General features: G+C 38.7%; 1 protein-coding gene across 3 annotated transcripts in view; it reads left to right on the plus strand.

The window, feature by feature from the left end:
* The window catches only part of epha3 (eph receptor A3), a 96,362-nt gene extending 76,017 nt beyond the window's left edge, over nt 1-20,345 (plus strand). For 2 of the 3 annotated variants that reach the window (XM_006802380.3, XM_035912771.2), the window contains exons 11-17: nt 1,126-1,311; nt 4,775-4,836; nt 6,657-6,866; nt 9,607-9,756; nt 9,986-10,179; nt 14,447-14,602; nt 18,110-20,345. In XM_006802380.3, the coding sequence (XP_006802443.1) occupies nt 1,126-1,311; nt 4,775-4,836; nt 6,657-6,866; nt 9,607-9,756; nt 9,986-10,179; nt 14,447-14,602; nt 18,110-18,215 (1,064 nt within the window). In that variant the 3' untranslated portion in view covers nt 18,216-20,345. Of the gene's footprint in view, nt 1-1,125; nt 1,312-4,774; nt 4,837-6,656; nt 6,867-9,606; nt 9,757-9,985; nt 10,180-14,446; nt 14,603-16,652; nt 16,772-18,109 lie in introns of all 3 variants that reach the window. The other variant, XM_087829929.1, reaches the window with a different exon arrangement.
* Nucleotides 20,346-21,145: the final 800 nt, after the last annotated feature.

A 21,145-nucleotide genomic window follows, 5' to 3' on the forward strand; every position in this document is an offset into this window, starting at 1 on the left:
AACGAGTGTCCCTAATCAAGCCTTATTAGACGAAGATCTTCTTTCTCTGAGTGACCACATAAAAAGGTGCCTTGGCTTGACTTGCCTGTCCACTGCTCAGGACAAGAGGTGCAAAGCAGAGAAGGAAAGAACAGGGATGGTCTGGGTATTTAGAAAGGTTATAATTATTCAGGCTTAAGTCCTTCCAGATGCCATTGCTTCAAGTCCAGGATTTGACCCATGCTCTCTGATCCAGAGCAGCTATGGGGCATGATTGTACTGGATGAAGAGTGAGATCTGCATATCTTAGTTCTGACATCACCATTCTTGAGCACACTCAGCATGCATGTACGTTATGTTCAAACACCCACTTACATTCAGTACACACACACACATATATACATACACACATATACACACACCCCTCATCTTCTGCAGTCCAGCCAAAACTCTGTCTCCAGGACTGCCTTTGAAGTGGCCAGCATACCTTACAGTATCAGAACTTACAGTACCTTCTGCATAGCTCCCCATTGCATGCACATACTTACAAGTAGTAACTGAAATTCATGCATCCCCTCACCAGCGAAGAATGCTAATTGAGCTCTCCCCGAGTGGATGTTAAGTAATTTTGTGTTTTAATTCGACATATAAATGAAGCTGAGACGTTTTATTGCTGTCTATTCACTTTGTTATTTTGGCTATGGGTACACGCTATGCATTAATCAGGAAATGCTGGTTTTTGTCCAACATCAACCAAAGCATTTCCTGACTAATTGGAGTTAAGTTATTACAGATGGAAATTTTAAGATCTTTCATGATCTGCAGCTTTGTCTGAATGAATCACTGACAGGCAGCTGCAAAAATCATATGTTGTAACACCTTAAACAGCATCTGAACCCCTGTTGTACATCAGAGCAGTCAGAATGTTCTGACTCATGCTATGCTAGATGCTGGGCTCTCAGTGGTGAAGCTGACCTAGCCGTAGGTTTAAAGAGTATCAGCATGCAACCTGTCTTTGTGGTTTTACTGCTGATCATGTACTCTGGTACAAGAGAGCTAGTTAAGTTAGCCATATTCACTCCAAAATGCTTTTCACGGCAATGTCATAGATGTCATGCATAAAACTTGCCTTTATTTTATCTTTAGGTGAATTTGGAGAAGTCTGCAGTGGTCGCTTGAAGTTGCCCAGCAAAAAGGAGATCTGCGTGGCCATCAAAACTCTCAAAGGTGGATATACAGACAAACAGAGGCGGGACTTCCTTTCTGAGGCATCAATCATGGGACAGTTTGACCACCCTAACATCATCAGGCTGGAGGGGGTGGTGACACGCAGTAAGTTCCACGACAAACTGAAGAGAATTGAATTACCAGGTGCTATTTTGATAATTATATGTTACCCTGGTTCTTGGAGAATATTAATCTATGAAGCACTTTGCAGGATTTGCAGTTGTCTTTGACAAATGGCTCTAAAGTGGCCGACACTTCTGTGAAAGAGCAAAGGAGTTTTATTGAGTTGCCGTGGTGTAAATCTCTGCAGATCAATGTGCTCTGATCAAAGCCTGTGTCCAAAGCAGGCATAAATCCATAAATCCATATCTCTGACTTGCTTCCCTCTGGGCCTCTTTATAAGACTATCATTAGCACACAGAAGGCCTCTTTAAAATGGAATGACTGCAGAAAAGGGAAATAATGAGTCTGAACTTTGTCGCAAAGAAACAGTCCTGGCCTCTATATTTCCCTGCGGCACTTGGCTTGTTAAGTAGTTCTGCCAGTATTGTTATTCTAAAGAGCAGAATAAAATACCAAGTGAACTTGCCTTCTCTTTATTATTCTGGATTTTAGGTTCTTCTGTTCCGTCTCATTTGTTCTTTGCTTCCTCGTCTCCACCTTGTCTTACATCAACTTGTTTTACCTGCTTCCCTAACTTATCTTCTTAGCAACTGCCGTGACTTTTAATCAAAAACAGCCCAGTCTTACAATGTAATGTAATTTCCAAACAGCAATGAACTGGGCATGTAAACCATATTGTTCTGATTATGCTTCATCTCTACAAAGAAAGAAGGAAAAAAAGAAAAAAGAAAGGAGGGAAGGAAAGGAGGGAGAGAAGGGATGAAGGATGGAAGGAAAGTAGAAAAAAGAAAGGAGGGATGGAATGCCAAAAGAAGCAAAGGAAGCAAGGAAAGAATGATAGAAGGCAGGAAACAGGAGGGAAGGAGGGAAGGAAAGAAGCAAAAAAGAAGTTAAGAAAGGAACAAGAGAAGGAACAAAGGAAGGGAGAAAGAAAGTAATGACAGTAGAATGAAATAAATAAATAAACAAACAATAGAAAGGATGGAAGGAAGGGAGGAAGGATGGAAAATTGAAAAACACGAAGAAATAACACAAAGGAAGCAGGAAGGACGGAGGGATGAAGGACAAAACAATAGAAGGAAGACAGAACAACACCAGTTAATATCTTATAACATATCATTTTGAGTCAACAGTGGCACAAATTATGTTACTAAACTGTCACTTATGCAGTTTTTGTAGGAGAAACTTGTTAAACATGCTAATACGCATGTATTTGTAAAATAATGTCAGTAAATAAGGTCAAATAATAGAAAACAGTAACCAGAACAACAGAAGCTAATCATACTCCTTCATCCAGTTTGGTCTCTTTTAGAATAATTTTTCAGTTAGAACATACGGCATGGTTCTGCACTGTACTGATGAATGAAATCAGTCCACTCTGAAAGTGAAAGTCTGTGTGTGTGTGTGTGCATGTGTGTGATCCCTCATCACACATTGTTTGCCTAATACATCTTAAACCACTCTTCCTGTTAATGTCCGACCTGTGAGAAATGCTGCAATAACACAAGACTGCGGTTTCATTTGCTGGTTTGAGACTAATAGGGGAGGCCCCAAATTCACTACTTCGCACATGACATTTGGAGAGATGCCCTGAGCACATGTGCATAAGTAGGAGCAGCATGAGTGCAGGGCATAGTTTTAGGAGGTCCATTTGATATGCTCCCACACACAGACACACACCTACACACACACAAACACACACACAAATGCGCGCTGCTGTCGGGTGATTTATTAAGCTGCTCCTGTTAATTCTTAATAATCCTGAGACTTTCACACCCCATTTACCTTGCTGCTGCTTTTGGCTGATCCACAGGCTGCATATTTGCAGGAGCACACGCACACACACGCGCACACATGCACACTTCTTGCTCAAGCTCATACATCCACACTTGCACACATACAAGTACACTCACACTTGGGTCCGCAGAACAAAGGGGCTTGGGGCCCTTTATCTTTGTTGCCAATGTTGAAAGTAGAGAGAAAGAGGGGAAAGGAAGGGGCGGAGGACAGGAGGGAGGACAGGAGGGAGGACCAGGTGCGTGCATTCCCGTCTGCAACTATAAAAGCAGTTCTCTGTTAAACTGAACAATCCATCACAGCCTTTTTGGGACAGGGTGTGGGTGGAGGGTGTTGTACTGGTCCTGTGACGGTGTTTAAATGATGAGAGATTTTTGCTCTAATTGTAAGTGAAATTGGTGCAACTTTCCTGACACATGCTGTTCTGTGAGTTTAATCTCCCTTTTTAAAAAAAAGGCTATGTCTTACTGAGAAACTCCTTTTTTTTTACCAGGTAAAAAGTTGGAAGAAACAATTGCTGGCATAAATTATCGTGTGCATACCTCATAACACAGTGGGAGTCAGTTTATTTTTATTTTGTCAACTTCACATTTTTAGCTACGCTTACTCTGGTAAGATGTAAATAAACAGAATCAGTTGAAATAGATTCAAAATCTTTCAGAGTCATTTCAAGCTGAAATCGACAACATCTGTTTTGCTTAAATGTGCTCTGATAAAGAAAATGAATTACCAGTACAATGCAGATTCATGAAAAGGCCCTTTTCTTAAAATTTCCATTGAGTTTAATAGATTTGCTTCTTTTCACAACTAATTCCGTCACCCTCTCCCTTCAGCCTGCGCGATTCCTGAAAAAAAAGTCCCTTTCTTTCCAGATGTGGGGTTGGTTCACATTAATACATGCAAGAGGGATGGAGATGAGAGGGAGGGATGGGGTGATGGGGAAAGAGAGGCAGGTATGATAGAGAAAAGGTAGGTCAGGAATGAAAGAGGAGGGAGCAGGGCACATTAATCAGAATAAAAAATGGAAAAGAAGAATATGGCTGGTGGTAAGTCAAGAGTGAAGCTGAGAGAACAAAGCCATCTGGGGCACAAACAAGTCCTGACACGGATGCTGTTCATTTAACCATGGCTGATTTAAAGCTTTCTTAAAGAGTTTCCCCCCCTTTCCCCCCTCTGTAATAAACTGTGTGCTGGCCACAGTCTGATCAGGTACAGATGATAGCAGGCAGCATGGATTTACAGCCAGATCTTCCACAGAAATAAAGATGTCACACTCTGACAGGTGACCTGCTGGGACCCTAAAACTATGACTAGGATCATTTCATTCTGGTGTGTGTGGGCGTGTGTGTATGTAGGCGTGCATGTGAGTGTAGCTGAGAGAAAAGAGCTGAACGTACTGTTCAGCCTGGTCACTCTCAGGGTCTGTGTACGTCTGTTTAATGTCGAGGTACAGCTCTTAATGTCCACTCATTATTATTTTTGCTTGTTTCAGAGAATAAATCTAAAATCAATACAATACTGGCACAAAAGAGGGTTTTCTTTTGTTGTTGTTGTTTTTTTTTTAAAGTATTCAGGATGTTATTGCACTAATTTTTTTAGTCCTATTGCTGGTATGATATGGGGATTTATTGAAATCTTCCTGTTGTAGGTAAACCTGTCATGATCGTCACCGAGTACATGGAAAATGGATCTCTTGACAGCTTCTTAAGAGTGAGTAATAATTAATAACACACTTATGGAATTTTAATGCACTGAAGAGGTACAAACCCAAACCAGTTTTGCAATGAACGATTAATGGCTAGCTGAAAATGAAGAAACATTCAATGTCAGCTTTGTCATAGGTTCCTATTTTATAATTTATGTAAGTATTATTTATATTTTATATATGAAACGAATTAGCACAGTCAGCTAATATAGTAAGTTTTAACACTACACTATAACACATTGCACTGTATACACTATAAAGTACCCGAGATATGCTGGTTTTAGCAGATTTCTTTCAGCTGTACTCTTCTTACACCTTGTCAGCGAACAAAATGTTTTGAACTGCTCTTTCAGCCAGGACTGAATGTGATTCTTGCCATGCCTCTGTCTCTTACAGAGAAATTGACCTGCCTTACTGAAATTAGCCAAAGCACGGCAGCCAAGCCGCAACACTGGCATGAAAGCATGTGTACTAATGCCTGTTTTAGTCTTTTTCCACATGCGTCTGCAACACACGTAGACAAATCCAGGACGTGTAGCTGTTGTCTGCCGACGTTTTGACAGAGGCCTGCACTTCATCATTGAAAACGTGTCATAAACACACAAGCACGCATACGGAAATTCATAGCTTTGCACTTTAGCTTATGTCTGTGTTATGAATCTACAAAGGTTTGAAGTGACTAAACCAGGTGTCCTGGCCACTAATGGTTCAAAATGAAGTAGAAGGTCTGGTTGGTTCTTAGAGAAAAACATACTTATCATACACTCAGAATAAGCCATTTCATGTGAAAATAAATCTTTATCAATGTATACAGACAGGCCATACTAGCTACAAAGAGCCTAATGAAAGCCTATTGATAGATAGTTTTGAAAGAAAAATGTAAAAGTTACTTGGAAGAGATGATTATTTAAATTGAATTTATAGAGAAGAATGGACGATTGCCTTAAACAGACAACACAGACACATAAACCATAGGATAAGAGTATTTATGCTCAAATTCTCAATGGAATGAATTTGACAATGCAGGGCAACAGAAGATACAAAGAGCAGCAAGAACAGACGGCAGCAATGAAAGCGGTATGGACAATGAGCACAAAAGGAGAGATCTCCCTAAAAGAAAAAAAGAAAATCATATGGCTCTCCTCATGTTTCCTCAGTTTATATTTATCTCATATTCAGATAGTAGCAGCAGATCATAGAATATATATGCCTAGTTATGAACTCTTGCCAGTTTGAATCAGTGTAAACACCGCTGCTTGCCAATGCAAACAATAAAATGTGCTTTGTGTTTACATCTCACTCACTATATGTTTGACTGCTGCAACTCAACACCTGGCAAACATTTGGCTATAAAAATCCATTGGATAATGTGCCATGGAAATGCATTATATCCCTTTTTTTCCACATTATATGATTTTCTGATGAATATACAGCATTCAAATATATATATGTGGATGCCAGTGTTCATATTGTCTATGTGTGTCATCACATATGTAGCATATGAAAACTGCTCCACAATAACAGCAGTGATTTATTTAAAAAAGAAATTCATTGTTATGGTCTAATCCTTATTTCCATACATTACTCTGTATTTGGCTCTGGGATTTCATAGTTGAAACAAAAGATGAGGTACATAATGTCAAAGGTGATTTTTAAAGGTTAATGAAAATGAAATGAAATGAAAATGCAGAAAAGTTTCATTTTATGCAAATACCCCAAAAGGTCAGATTCCCTTTGTGTACTGTATAATGTATGTTAACGTGTAACATAAAGGGAAAAGCACGCTTTTTCTTTCTATAATTATTTCTTTTATCTCCCTTTTTAGAAACATGATGCCCAGTTCACAGGAATCCAGTTGGTTGGCATGCTGCGCGGTATTGCTTCAGGCATGAAGTATCTGTCAGACATGGGTTACGTTCATAGAGACTTGGCCGCTCGAAACATTTTGGTCAACAGCAATCTGGTGTGTAAAGTGTCAGACTTTGGCTTGTCCCGGGTGCTGGAGGATGACCCGGAGGCTGCTTACACAACTAGGGTGAGTTGGAATACAAATACAAATAAAACATTTGAAGACAACACTGTTTTATATCAATTCTATATATATCCTCTCCAGCAAAAATAATCCCCGCTCCAAAAAACAACACACTCCATCCTCTTCCGGTCTTTGTCTTTGTTTTTGTCATCACACATACACAGACACAGATGCTGTGCACCTGTTCCCCTCACATATCACGGCAAGGGTGAACAACACATAAAAAACTAGTTGTTAAAGGGCAGACATAAATCCACATATCCTAAACTGGAAGGTCATAGGGAAGACCATTAAAGCCCCATGTGCCATAAGACGATGCGTCTCATTGAGAAGAATATTGCTGGGCTTTGCCACTGTCATTTGCTTTCATAATGTAAATGACAGAGGTTTTTACTTCTTAGATTGAACTTTTTTCAGATAACTCTTTCAGGTATCCTGCATAATCTGTTGTTGCCTGTTTACAACAATGGCAGGAACTGCCTCTTGAGGCTGCTAGCTAGTAGAGAAGGCATCTACTGGCCAGATCCATTGGGCTGATTACAACTTATAAAAGCCGTTTGATAGGCTAACAAATTCGGAATTGGTTGCTTTTTGGTGATACACAGAAGTTGATAAAGTTCATCCTTTAGGAGGAAAAGCACAGATACTTTCAAAAAGTATCATGTCTTGCTTTTAGAGCCATATTTAAAAGGGTAAGTGCCAAGAAGACAATTTCAGACATTTACAGTGCTTCTTACGATGATGGAAAATCTGTGTTTCAACTTACCTTGGAAATCCACTTAGGATACTTCCCATAACAATGTAATAATAGCACATAGGCAATGGAAAATTAGTATTATGAGAAAGATCATAAAAATGGAATCCTACAGATGGTCTCCCAGTAAGTTTGGGCAATTCAATTTTTCAGAAAGAAGTGTATGCATGTAATTAGATTTGCACACCTGTGGTGAGAGAAGCTCTAATTGCTCTGTTTGTGTCTTTGCATCTCTACATCCTGAAGAAGCATAACCTGGTATGCATTCATGTATTTTTAATGTCATTAGCCCTGTGAAATAAAGGCCTTTGATTGCTTTTTCAAACCTACCTTGAGTACCAGAACCTGGATGTTTTATGGCATTTATTGATTTATTGATTTATTTCCACCATTTCCATTAAATTTAAAAAACAAAAAATATCGTAAAAGCATTTTTTATTTGCCTTAGCATTAGATGCTCAAATTGAAACACACCCAGTAGGCAAATTATGATCCAGACACTGATCTTAACCGTTGGAAGTGTGTGCGTGTGTGGCCATTCTCAACTGAGGAATCTGTGGTCTTAACCATGCGTGCAGCCTTTTAGACAAAGTATAATTTTCTGGCTGAGAATGGCTTGTCAAATAAACAGTCAGTGTGTCGTTTGCCTTTCTCCCAGAAATTCATAATCTGAAATAATGAGACAGAATAATAAACTCTGCCGCATTAAAGTAACTGACAATGCTAGCACATGTGGGCTTCAGTGGATTTTTTTCTCTCCACTTCTTTAGTCATTGTTTTTTAGGAAAAAATCAAAAGTTTGTGGTCATATGTGCATGTTTACATGCATGTGCGTCCCACGTTTAAGGGCATTTCTGCACATTTTAGACTTTAATATCTTTGTGCAGCAGCTGGGTATAGTATAAGTGCAGGAACAGAGTGTATTTTCTTGTTTGTATTTATAAAGTGTTTCTTTGTAAACTGCTTTATGTGTGCCGCCATTTGTTGGCTGTCTGCATTTCATTCTCACATACATTCCCCATTATTTCCATAACTTCAGTATGGAAATAGTAATAGAAGAATGTAAAGTTTAGAGTGCAGCATATGTGACTGCACAGCATTAGGCAAAACCCAACTGATTGGGCCAAGGTTTCTGTTAACTTTGGCTACCATCAGCCTCCTCCCTATAATCCATTTTGTTCATCTGTCTTGATTTTTAGCTAAAATGACAAATACAGCTACACACTGTAGTATGGGGTTATCCAGGGCACCTTGGATTACAATTTGATGAATGGGTTGTTCTTTCTGGCTTTAACTTTCTTTAAGACTGATGATAATTTTGATGAAATCTTAATATAATGTGTTTTGTTACAATAAAGTTCAATGTCCCCTTATGTGACAATTTTCTTTGTCAAAAAAAGTCTTTTTTAGAAGTCTTAGACAGTCTGGGAAAACAAATTAATTAAAGACAATGAAATGAAAGTGAAAGGTAAAAAAAAAAAAGCTTATGCGTGGTTCACCTTTCTGTGATGAAACATGAACTTTAGACTCTTCCAGACCAGACTGGAAAAATAATAAAAAATATTATTTTTACAATTGTTACAGTTTTGAATCTGAAGCTGTGATCGCCACGCTTAAATCCAAACCACGAAGACCACCAGGATTTAGGGGTTTCAGAACAGCCTAAATAATATTCATAAGAAATATTCTTGCATTGGACACAAACCTGCACCTCAGATCCAAATCCTGGTTTTCAGAAGTTTTGCTCAAGAATACATCCAGTTTTAAATATTTATATCCATGAGCAGTACTAAACTTTGAAATTCTATTTTTAAAAAGTTTTTAAAGATTTAAAGATGTAATATCAAAAGGTTTATCAAAAAAACAACAACATAATTTTAGGTAGAAATTTAGTTATGCTCAAGAATTATTGATGTTTTTCAATGACAGATTGAATGACTGAAATACAAAATGAGCTCAATGAATGACCTCTCATTGTCTGTATTTCAGGGAGGTAAAATCCCTATTCGGTGGACTGCTCCAGAGGCTATCGCCTACAGGAAGTTTACATCTGCCAGTGATGCTTGGAGTTATGGCATTGTGCTATGGGAGGTGATGTCATATGGGGAACGGCCATACTGGGAGATGTCCAATCAGGATGTAAGTTCTATTTATTTGCAAAGTTGCATTCCTTTAATAGGTACACATCCACATCTGCAGGGCTACCACCTTTACTAGAGTACGTCTTTCTGTATCTCATCTGAGATACAGAAATTTGTCAAATGTATTTTTACAAAACTGAGAAAAAAATCACTTACTATTACAATGTATTTTGTTCTGAATATTATCTGCCTTTTTTCAAATGCTGTCCGTGTTGTTCCTCGTAAAGGTAATAAAGGCTGTAGATGAAGGTTACCGACTGCCCCCACCCATGGACTGCCCTGCCACCCTCTACCAGCTCATGTTGGACTGCTGGCAAAAAGAGAGGAACAATCGGCCCAAGTTTGAGCAGATAGTTAGCATCCTGGATAAACTCATCCGCAACCCCAGTAGCCTCAAAATCACAGCGAACACCACATCCAGGTATCAAAGCCATCTTACGTGTATTTGTTTTCATTATTATTTTTAGGTGCTTGTCACTTGCATATATAAAACTTTACACTTAAGAAAATACGAAAAGAAAAACCCAGAACTGGTGGTCAAAACCATGCAAGGCTCTTAGTCTTGAATGGTTTCTAAGTTGTTCTTTTTTTCTCTTCTTCTTTTAATTTTATTGCCATGTACTAGACAATCCAGTACTGTATTTTAGGTCATATAAAGTTCTGGCTGGTGATCACTAGACATATTATCAGCATATTTATGAAAGTTCTACTTCTCAATAACATAATTTAACATTTTCAATGTCATGAAAATTTGGGATGGGGAAGTTTCTTTCACTCGTTTTACCACCTGTACACAAAGGAGCTCAATATAAACACCGCCTATTTCTTCTGCTTTATTAGCACCACTAGAAAATGTATCAGATCTCTTTTCTGATATTTTCAAAAATGTTATCTTATTTGTTTCTCACATTACTTTCTTTTTTGCCCTTGTTAATGCTTTGTTCCTTGCCTTTATTGAATCAGTCATTTTCTCCCAGGGGTGTGTGGGTAAGCAGGGCAACATACACTTGTCAGTCCTGGGCAAGAAGGGATACAAGCATTGGGTCTGCAGCGGACGGCCATGGTATTATGTAGACGTCAAAGCTAGTAACATTGACTAATGATTTCTTAAGAAAGTGAAAATAGGTCCCTTGGAGTTTGCATGTAATTTTCCTGATTGGCTTTTAACACTGGGTGAGCACAGGCTGGCCGACAGAGGCTGGTGCGTTGATTTATGAGAACTCTCTGTGCGTATGTGTGTATGTGTGTGGTGGCGGCGGCAGTTGCACAGCGGGAGCAGCTGCACTCAGCTCCACACACCTCGTTTGTCTCAGGGCTGTCCTGGCTTGCTAATGCAATACCCCCTCCTCCACAAAGCCCAGAACAAAGCCTGTGAACCAAGTAGAGCATCTGGAAACTTCGAGGGTGGGACCTGGTCAGTTTACTCTTCCTGCATATGGATGACGAGAGAGTCAGAAGGCCAAGGTTGACTGTCAGGGGCTAATTATGGGCCAACTGGTGTCCAGTAGAGGTTAGCAGCCATTGTGTATCTGACTTAACTTTCAGGGTGTCTAAATTACGCGAGATTGCTGCAATCGCACTTTCTAAATCAAAGATAGTTTTTTTTCTGCACAACAAAGCATGCCAATGGCTGCTTACAATCGCTCAAAGTTTTATCAAATCTAAAATATTTATATAGAGAATATCTCAAATATCAACCTTTATCCAGAGAGGCCAGGAACATAGGTTGGATAAAAGGACTTGGGAAGCAACAAGGATTGGTGCCTGGACTATGCTTGGCAATTGAAATGGGCAAACATTCAACTGTGAATGGAAACCACCTGATAGTAGAAAAGAACACAGGCATTTATCACAGACAGGTATATGTTGATGAGAATATCTAAAAAGTCACAAGTATGAAAAACTGTATAGAAATTAAATAGAATAGTTGCCATTATGATGATGATGAGCAATACCTCAATTCAGTTACCAAAAATTCTTAAACTGTTAGGTCAGACACTACCAAAACTCCACAGTGAAAATAAATTGAACAAAGAATTCGGAGCACAGTCACGTATTGTTGCTGAAATCAAATCAAAATGCCAGTTTAGCTTTCCTCAGCCCACCAGAGTACTGGTTAAAACTACATGATATCATCCAATTTGGCAGTGGCAGCAAAGGTTCTGCAATTGAAAGGGCTAATATTACCCCTAAATATCAGTCTAAACTGTCCTTGAATTGCCTTGGAGCTGTCACGGTGAAAGGTAATTTCATTCCCTTTTTTGTGAGCTCAAAAATCAGAAGATTATTTGGAGATTGAAACAAGGAGAACTACAGAACAAAAAGTGAAGTTTAATGACAGCGAAAAAAGGGAATATATAACCCGACTCCCTTTCTCTCTGATGTAGTCATATTTTCATCTATACTTTCAAGTGGGTGTTTTCTGCTTTGCTATATAGTATTAAGTAGACATTACCCCCCGCCCCAAACCCCAAGTCTCAGACAGATGCTTTTTTTATGATTTTCCAATTCATCACATCTCTCTGTTTCCTCACCAATCATTGCGTCTCTTGAGCTGCAACAAGATGTTCCTGAAAATGTAACAACAAAGGAAACATTGAAAATGATAAGGGAGACGAATCAAGGTCATCTGCAGTTTACCTCTCAGTGGAGACAGCAGAAGGGAAAAAACGAGACAAAAAGAGGAAAAAGGATCAAAGATAGAAAGAAAAAAGGGGTGTAGGAGGGGAGGGAAGAAGATCAATAATCCTGAAAAAAGATATTTTTTTTATAGCCCAAAACTTTAAATGGAAGATAGTAAATCTTTTCTATATCTTAATTGATATTTCCTGATTTGTTTTCCAGCAAATATCAGCAAAAATCTCTATTGATTCCTCTTCCTCTTTTTTCAAAAAGAAGCAACACATATTTAAAATATTTTTTTAAATGGGTTTCTACTGTCAGAAGATTCACATATTACTTTCTTTTTGTGCTCATTCAAACCACCCCCTCCATCTAGCCCTCAATTCCCTCCTTTGCAGACAAACCATCTTTCCAGGGGGTCCTGGGGGCCCTCAGCATTTTGACAACCCTCTGATCTGGCAGGAAAAGACTCAATCACTGTAACAGCACCCATTCCACCACCTCAAGTGCATCTTTTTTTCTCCTTCTTTTTCTTCTTTTCTCCTGTCACCACTTGGGATACCATCTCAATAATCTCAATGTGCCTAATATTTTGTTGGCTTAGTGTGCTGTTTCTGACACCATTGCTCAGTGGGAGCTATATGATTTTTGGTTCTGACATCATTTTGATTATAGTTTAATTATATTATATTGATTTAATTAAAGAAAATTAAATCAATAAAATACATTTTAATTAGACCAGGTGAAGAAAGCACATAACATATCTTATGAAATTATACCTTTTTTTTCTATAGGTACACAAACCCTGGCACATTTAGAGTGGCTTTAAACTTCCTTGCCAATTTCCAAGTCAATTAGGCAGAGGTGGACTTTCTGGTATTCTAATGAGTTTGTTTACAGTGCTATAAATAGTTTTCCCCAAGGGAGCGCTATCTGTTTTTTTGTTGTTCTTTTTTTTTGACCTGCTTTGCTGTATTCCCTTGAGCACCATACATATCTTGGCACAGGTGTATTTATCTGATCTTTGTGATAAATGCAGTGTGTCCTTAGTTTTTGGAACCCAGTTTCTAGATGATACTCAGAAAATCAAAATGAAAACGCACAGTGTGCTACTACTGGATTGATTATTGTGTTATGAGCTGTAGTTTGACCTGATATGGTTTGGCTTTGTTTCCCGTTCGCTGCACTAATGTGCTCAGGTTTCACAGTAGCTGAGGGAATCACATTTGTATAAACATGAGTTGCGGTATCTGAAAGTCGACATTAATAAAGCACATTGTTTCCTTGGGCCCTCTGCACTCTCCAGCTCTAATGTACCTTTACTCTCTGTAAGTCTTTTTACCCGTCATTGTTCCTCGGCCCCCCCTCCCTTTGGCAAACATCAATCAGAGCTAGTCACAACAGTGCCTGCAGTTTTTCCCTACACCTTCTACTGTTGACTGAGCATTTTAAAGCCCAACGCAGAGCATTTAATATGATTTGATCCAATTGAAACCATCAAGTCTAATCAAATCTAATGCTACGTTCTGCTGCATGGTACATCTGCTACAGGAAATAATGATGGAATTTGCCAGAAACATTGCTAGCTCAAAATAATAAAAAAGGACAGTGAAGCAATGACTGCTGATGATAGCATGAACAATGAACAAAGGCTGATGTCTGTTGTGAAAATGCAGTTGCCAAACTGTTTCTGAGACTGTAAAGCATGCAGACCATTTTGCACGCACACTCTGACATGTCTGACATGCTTCAGACTCTGTAAATGGTGCAATAGTGTATGCTTGAAAAGACAATATAAGAGCATACACACCAAAAAAATATACTTTATATACGCTATGTATATATGTTATATATACATAGTTGTAGGACTAGTTCACTCTGACATCAGCTGGCTGTAGATAAAACAGAAACTGTGATACCTGGTGGTATTTATTCTCCTGTTTTCCTTAAACTACAGTATGGTGTGAACTCTAATGACATCTAGAACATGAAAATCTTACAAGTGGTTCATCATCACTTATTGATATGTTTGCTTCTCCCTTGATTATTCTTCTCCTCTCTGTCAGGCCAGCCAACTTGTTGTTGGACAGAAGCAGTTCAGAGGTTCCCTCAGTGGGAATGATGGGCGACTGGATGGATGGAATGAGGACCTTGCCCTGCAAGGAGGCCTTCTCTGGGGTCAGCTACAGCTCCTGTGACACACTGGCCAAAACCTCCACAGAGTAAGGCAACAACACACACAGACACACACATTAGGCTTCTTTGCCTATTCATGTCAGCAGTGTTTACAGGGCCCAAGTATCAGAGGTAAGGCCCAGGAATTTGAAGAGACTCTTGGTGAAGAACAAGCACACACATTCTCTTGTTCTCACTAAGTAAAGAAAGCTATAGAGCCATTACTAAAGGTGTCCAGATGAGACTCATGGTAACTCATAAAGACAGGTCTTTAGCTATGCTTTCAATGCTGCAAGTATGACCAGAGGGGAAGGTGAGAGCATTGAAAGAAAGAGAAAAAAAAGAGAAACCAAAAAAAAAAGAGAAAGAGAAAGAGAGGGTAGAAGAGTTGTGAGTTCCATGAGGGAAAGGGAATAAGAGAGAAGCTATTGAGAGAGAGAATGAAAGGGGAGATTTGACAAGATAAAAGAGTAGCGAGAGGGGCCTTTGAAAGAGAAAATGAAGGCATAGCTGTCAAGTAGGTGTGCAAAGACATGGCATTCTCTGTGCTGTAAAGCATTAAAATGCAAAGAATAGAGCAAGGATAGATTGCTAGAAAATTATTTGGCAGCCACATCCAGAGAAATCACAACTGGCGAGCACGTAATATAGGACCTACAGTATGTTCACTTGGTAAGAAAGTAGGTCCTACAGTGTGTATTGTTGTTCGGTCCCTTTCTTTCCCTCTCCCCGTCCTCCTTTTTCCTCGCTCTGTTGGCCTGCTGCTAGTTTAATTGATGTGGAATGTGACAGAGTAAATAATTGGACATTTCTAATCACTGTGATCAAAGCAGCCATTCTCTGCGTTGATAGCAGTTGTGGGGGCAGTTGGGGACTGGTGGTCAGTACTACAAGCAGTTGTAACCCAATAACTGTACAAAGCAGGGAGTCATTAACTGTGTTGGGCTTAATATGCTGGAAAGAAGGATTGTGTGTTGTGCATGAGTTTAAACTATGTTAAATTGGTTAGAGCTGATATTTAAAAAAGCTGTTGTTTAGCAGACCTCCTCACAGTGCCAACTGTAGACTTCATTGACTTGTAACTGGAACAGAATAGTTTTTCCTGGAAATATTATACGCAATGCTCTGTACTACCTTAAGACAAGCTCAAGTGTGTTTATTTTCCACACAGAGTGCTTAATTCTGAAATGTATACTTTCAGCTTCCTGTAATTTTTATTATGGTTCTTTTCTTGTGTAGGAGTACTACACAAAATGTTTTTTTCTCTTCTCTTATAAGTCACTATCCAATGTGATAAATGAATGTGTTTAATCTATGAAAAGGTTATCTTAAAATGTTGTATTTAGTGCACAGACTAGGTGGAAATCCACAATCAGTATTGACAAAATACATCAAAGACAAATTGCACTGAAGGAATCGTGCATTAAACATAATATATTGGTCTACAATGCCTTTTCAGTGGCTAGATGCTAAATTGGATCACCGCAGTATTAATCCACTGAAGGCTTCATCTAAGGCACCTAAGCTCAGCTACAAGGCAGAAGCCTTGGCTCAGACTATGAATTGCACTGTATAGATTTCTGTATTGATCTGTACAGTCTTAATCTAGTTCTTGATATTCAGCACAAGGCCTGGCAATGCTCTGACCTCAGAGGAACAGTTATCATACTCGGCCGCAGTGTGCTGAGTCATCTGTTGGGGTAATTGATTAATCCTTTTTCAAGAAGAGAAGATGGACTGACATATAAATACTGCATCATTTGAAGTATTTTTTTCACCTGTACACTGTCGATGTCAAAATGGTTTCAAATCATTTTAGGATCTTTTTTTTAATTTTTAGATTTTCTTTTACAATGTGATAGACACACACAAAAATAAATCAGCATACAATATAATCACAATCTATACACTTTATTTGTATTACCCGTTAAAGAAAACATTCTCATTGCAGTGGCAGATAAGTCGTCATTGATGTCTTGTCTGCCACAGAGGGGAGATAAGCAGTTTGTGTTTATTCTTACAAAATGTGCTAATACAATCCATAACAATAATATCTAGTTTAATGTGTTAACATTGCTGGACCTGGCTGTTTCTCAGTAGAGTGGTTCTGACGGAGGTCCACGTCACACAAGCCACTTGCCCAGAATGGGAGCCATCCATGGGGATCACCACTCTCTAACACCCAGCTCCTCTCCACCCTACTCAAGCTCTGGATGGTGGGTGGAGGACCAAGGCCTAGGTCTAAGATCAATAACCTCCAGAACCACTGATGGGCTTTCACTTGTCTGACCTTTGAAGGGATAGTTAGTTTTTATTGAGTGGTAACTTCATCCCATTTTAGGCTGTAATCATAAAAAAGAGTAAAATGCCACATGTTCTAAAACAGGGCTACTGATTTGGTGCTCAAAATACTAATACAGTGTAAATGTTGATGAGTATTGCACACATAATCTGCAGTAGATGCTGGTTTCAGCCTCTTTTGCATGCTAATGACCAGAAAACAGACCAAATGAAAAGCTTATAAATTACAGATTAATTATTTATCTTTTTTGTTGCAAAGGTAGATAGTTGTAAACCCAAGTAACTTGACAACAGAATAATTTGTATAATCAACACTGAAGCAACTATCCCTTAAAATCGTCACACAAAGTAAGGCAGAGTCTGTAATTTGGATCACTGTCAGTTTCTGGGTTTTCAAATTGTATCTATATTTTTTAACTCTATTTCAAACTAAACTTTCTGCTTGCATATGGAAAATAAAAACATTGTTTTGATTTTTTAAAAAGCACTAAATGGCTGAAAGAGTTTCTTGCAGTAATGCCATAATCCCACTGCTTCTACTAATACAATACACTATTTAGGAGAAAGGAGTCCTAACATGTGCTGTGATTGCTGTGTGCTGTAAAATCAATACTCTGTGTACTGCTTTGTATGTATTTTAAAGTTTTTGGTAGTGTATGTTTATTATTGAAGAAATGGTGCAATATTTAAATTAAGCTGACTAACTGCTTTGTCTATTTCAGGTTTACACTGTATAACACTCTTAACAACTGTATTCTAGTTAACTCAAGTGGTCTTTTCTTTGAATGCAAGTAACCAACCTTCTAAGAGCTTTTAAGAGTATTAACGCTTTAACAGAAGCAGTGTATGAACCAGTGTCGTGCTCAACACATGTCCCTGTGCTGCTCCTCTCCACAAAATTAAGTGTACCTGTCAAAGAAATCCAGCTTAATGCAATGCAGAAGAGTAGTTCTGTTCTGCCACTGTGGCCCTTGCATTTTATTGTTTTCTACCCTGACAGGGTCATAATGGCAGCTGTCAGTGAAGCCTTCTGGGAAATGCAGTCCTTTGCAAATGACAGGCGCACAGGGAAGCGAAGGGAGCAACACTGGGAGCATGCCACTATTGTCACACGGATGTCATATTTACTATCACTAACGCACACGTTTCCATTTTTTTCCTTCCCATCTTTCTCTCTGTCTGATTTTGTCCAATTTATTTTTCAACCTCACTCTGCCCCTCTCTCCCCCTTTCTCGCTTTTCTTGCAAACCAGGGATCTAAAAAAGGTTGGAGTGACTATTGTAGGACCGCAGAAGAAGATAGTGAGCAGCTTGAAAGCCCTAGATTCTCACAACAAGAATGGCCCAGTACCCGTTTAAAAAAATGGACCCGACAAATGAAAACCACCAGAGACCTATCTGTTGGTCTGTGTTGACAGACTGTGTTTGCTAATTGCACTCTAACACAGTGGCTGCATATTCAGACTGAAAATGGCGGAAAAATATGGCATGATTCAAATGATGTCTTTCATTGTTTCATTTGAAAGATGTCCTGGCAGAGAAGTGGAGAAGAGCTCAGTTCAGTTCTACCTGCTAGGTAACTGGCTGACTCAACCCTCTGCCCCTCTGTGCCCATGTTGAGTTGCCTTACAGACTAAGAGGGGGGTAGAGAGCAGAGAAAAGAGAAGAAGGTCAGAGAGACCTGATCAGGAAGACAAAGGAGAACTGTACTGGGATGCAGGGCAAGGACTGCATTAACATATAGCCGGACGTCTCCATGATTATGGCTTACCCACAGCACGCCCGAGAATCAGCCTGTAGTCCAAGGCAGTGAAACAACTGAAACACCTTGCAAAGAAGGGTACGGCGGACAGCAGCAGCTGCCCCACTTGTAGAGCCCTCCTGGAGTGAGGAAGTCTGAAGTGTGAGATTTTGTTGCAACTACCTTCATTTACCGTCTCTATCCATGCGAGATCTCAGCTGGAATGGACACACCGAGATGCTAACCGAGCCATTTTACTCCGTAGCTCTGATCTATAGCATTTGCATTCAGTAGACATGTCACTTAAAAGCAATAATGATATAATCAGTGGAATAATTTCATTGTATGGAAGCCATGAGTCTATCACATGTAAAATGTATTGAATGCTGTGCTTTAAAAATAACAGGGGCCATAAATCACTTCACCCACAGATTTTTCTTTATGGTGACATCTGTGTTCTTTGTGCTTATGAACAGATATTGTACAGTTTTAGTGCAGTTCTCTCTGTAACCCCTTTGTGTGAAATCTCAGGATGTATACTTCCTTATGTTTTCTCAAGCAAGGACAAACTGATGGGGAAAATGGAGCAAACTAGAACTGAGAATTCAGGTTAAGAAACATGTGCAAGAAAAGGGAAAACAGAGGGATGATGATGAGAGACAACAAGTAAAATCAATGTCAGCCCTCTGCTTCTGCTGTTGATGTATTGCAGAAGTGTAATATACTCAGAGCTCATGTTTCTTCTTTAGGGAAGGCAAGTTAGCATCATCAAACTCTCACAACTCTCATTTTCTTTCTAAAGAGTGTAATTTTTGCCTGTGTAAGATCAGTTTAGTAGGTTGAGATTAACACTGCCTATCTGAGGTTATAGTCCAGTAACTTAGGTTTGAATTCATAATTTATTAATAAAAGCCATTTAGGAGTTGTCATTTTGTTTGATTGGAAAAATTTGTGTAAAAAATAGTTTGTTATATTGTAAAATTAACTTTAACCGATTATTTTTGGTGTGTTTAATGCAAAAAAAAAGTTGAGTGCCTCCTGTAGTTGGACTTGGTTTTGGTTTGACGTCAAGAAAGTCTTGGCCTTCTTTCTCTGTTCTCTTTGGGATATAGAGTTGGTTATTACCTAAACTAACTAGATTTTGCCCTGGAAGAGATGCAGCATATCTAATAGATGATTGCTTTCTGAGATAGTATCCAAGTGTGTCATATCTCCAGTATGGGCTTTCCTAAAAGCACCTTAGAAGACCTTTGTACAGTGAAGTACTTTACGATGCTAGTCTCCTGCTTTGATGTCACCCAGTCAATCCCTCAGTGCAACATGTACCCAGATTTTTTGAACTGGCACTTTGGTACTTTGTGCTTTTGGTTGGGTAATATGTAACAAGAAGGATGCAATATTTAAGTTTCTTCAAGCACTTAGTACGCAGTATTGCAGCACTTTGAAATTAAATGTTATTGCCTTGGCGCTAGATTAAACTTGTCTAACAGACGGGGTGATTTTGGTGCTTTTGGGAAACCCAGCCTTGGTCAGTCTGTCAGTCCTGTCTTCTTTTCTTTGGTCTACCTGTGGATGCTACTGTTGCTGCTATGTGTTTTAATTAGCATGTACATAATGTAAACCATTGTTATTATGGCAACTAGCACTACAGATCCCACTATATGTACATGTCCATCCATTTTTTGTACAAATGTTTGTATGTATAAAAGCCTGAATAAAAATTGTGCAACATTTTTAATTAAAAAAAAGAGAAAAAGCATTTGTATTTTATTTTATCTTGTTTTGAATTATATTTGTCAGCTTTGTTTTTTTTTCTACAATAAAAAGGCAATTATGATTACGTTATTTATTTGTTAACATTATACAGTGCATTGTTCATTTTTTGGGAGGGTGGGGGGGGCGTAGAGTAAATACTGTGTCAATGCTGTCTGTGTTTTGGTTCTAGACTTACTTTATAAAAATGACACAGCTGAGAGAGCAATACTGTTATGAGCCCTATATCCAGATTCCTAAATTTATGTTTCAAGTCTGATTCGAGTGTCTGTGTGAGAGTTTATGTGTGGAAATGTAGATCGCCTTGTCTACTAATGTAAAATGATTTGTAGTGGAAACATTTATATTTTTATAATAAATATTCTCAAAATATTTTCCAAAAAACGGATGATGACAGACCTGCTCCTGTGTTTTTTTATTTGATCATGTCGTAGTCATGCAGGCCGACAATTTTTTATTACGAGCGCATGATTCACATGTTAAATAGATCACAAGTGGAAGTTGTTGTTTTTTTTTAATCTAAAACATTATGTCAAATGTCTTTGTTTTTTATAACTTTACACCCAAGAATTTTTTTAATCAGAATTCAAGCAATCCAAAAATTAACATTTGAAGTATACAGTCCAAATGATCACTGATAGGCACCATCAAAAACCGCACTCATGGAACTGGTAATAACAATGTAGGGTACTTCACAATAAGAAAATAACTGAACCTTCATTTTAAACTCAGTAGGTTTGTGAAATATAAATAAAAATCAGGTAATTTAGAATGT

This window comes from Neolamprologus brichardi, chromosome 16 (genome assembly GCF_056152115.1).
Source record: "Neolamprologus brichardi isolate AB-2024 chromosome 16, ASM5615211v1, whole genome shotgun sequence".
In the NCBI taxonomy this organism is placed as follows: Eukaryota; Metazoa; Chordata; class Actinopteri; order Cichliformes; family Cichlidae; genus Neolamprologus; species Neolamprologus brichardi.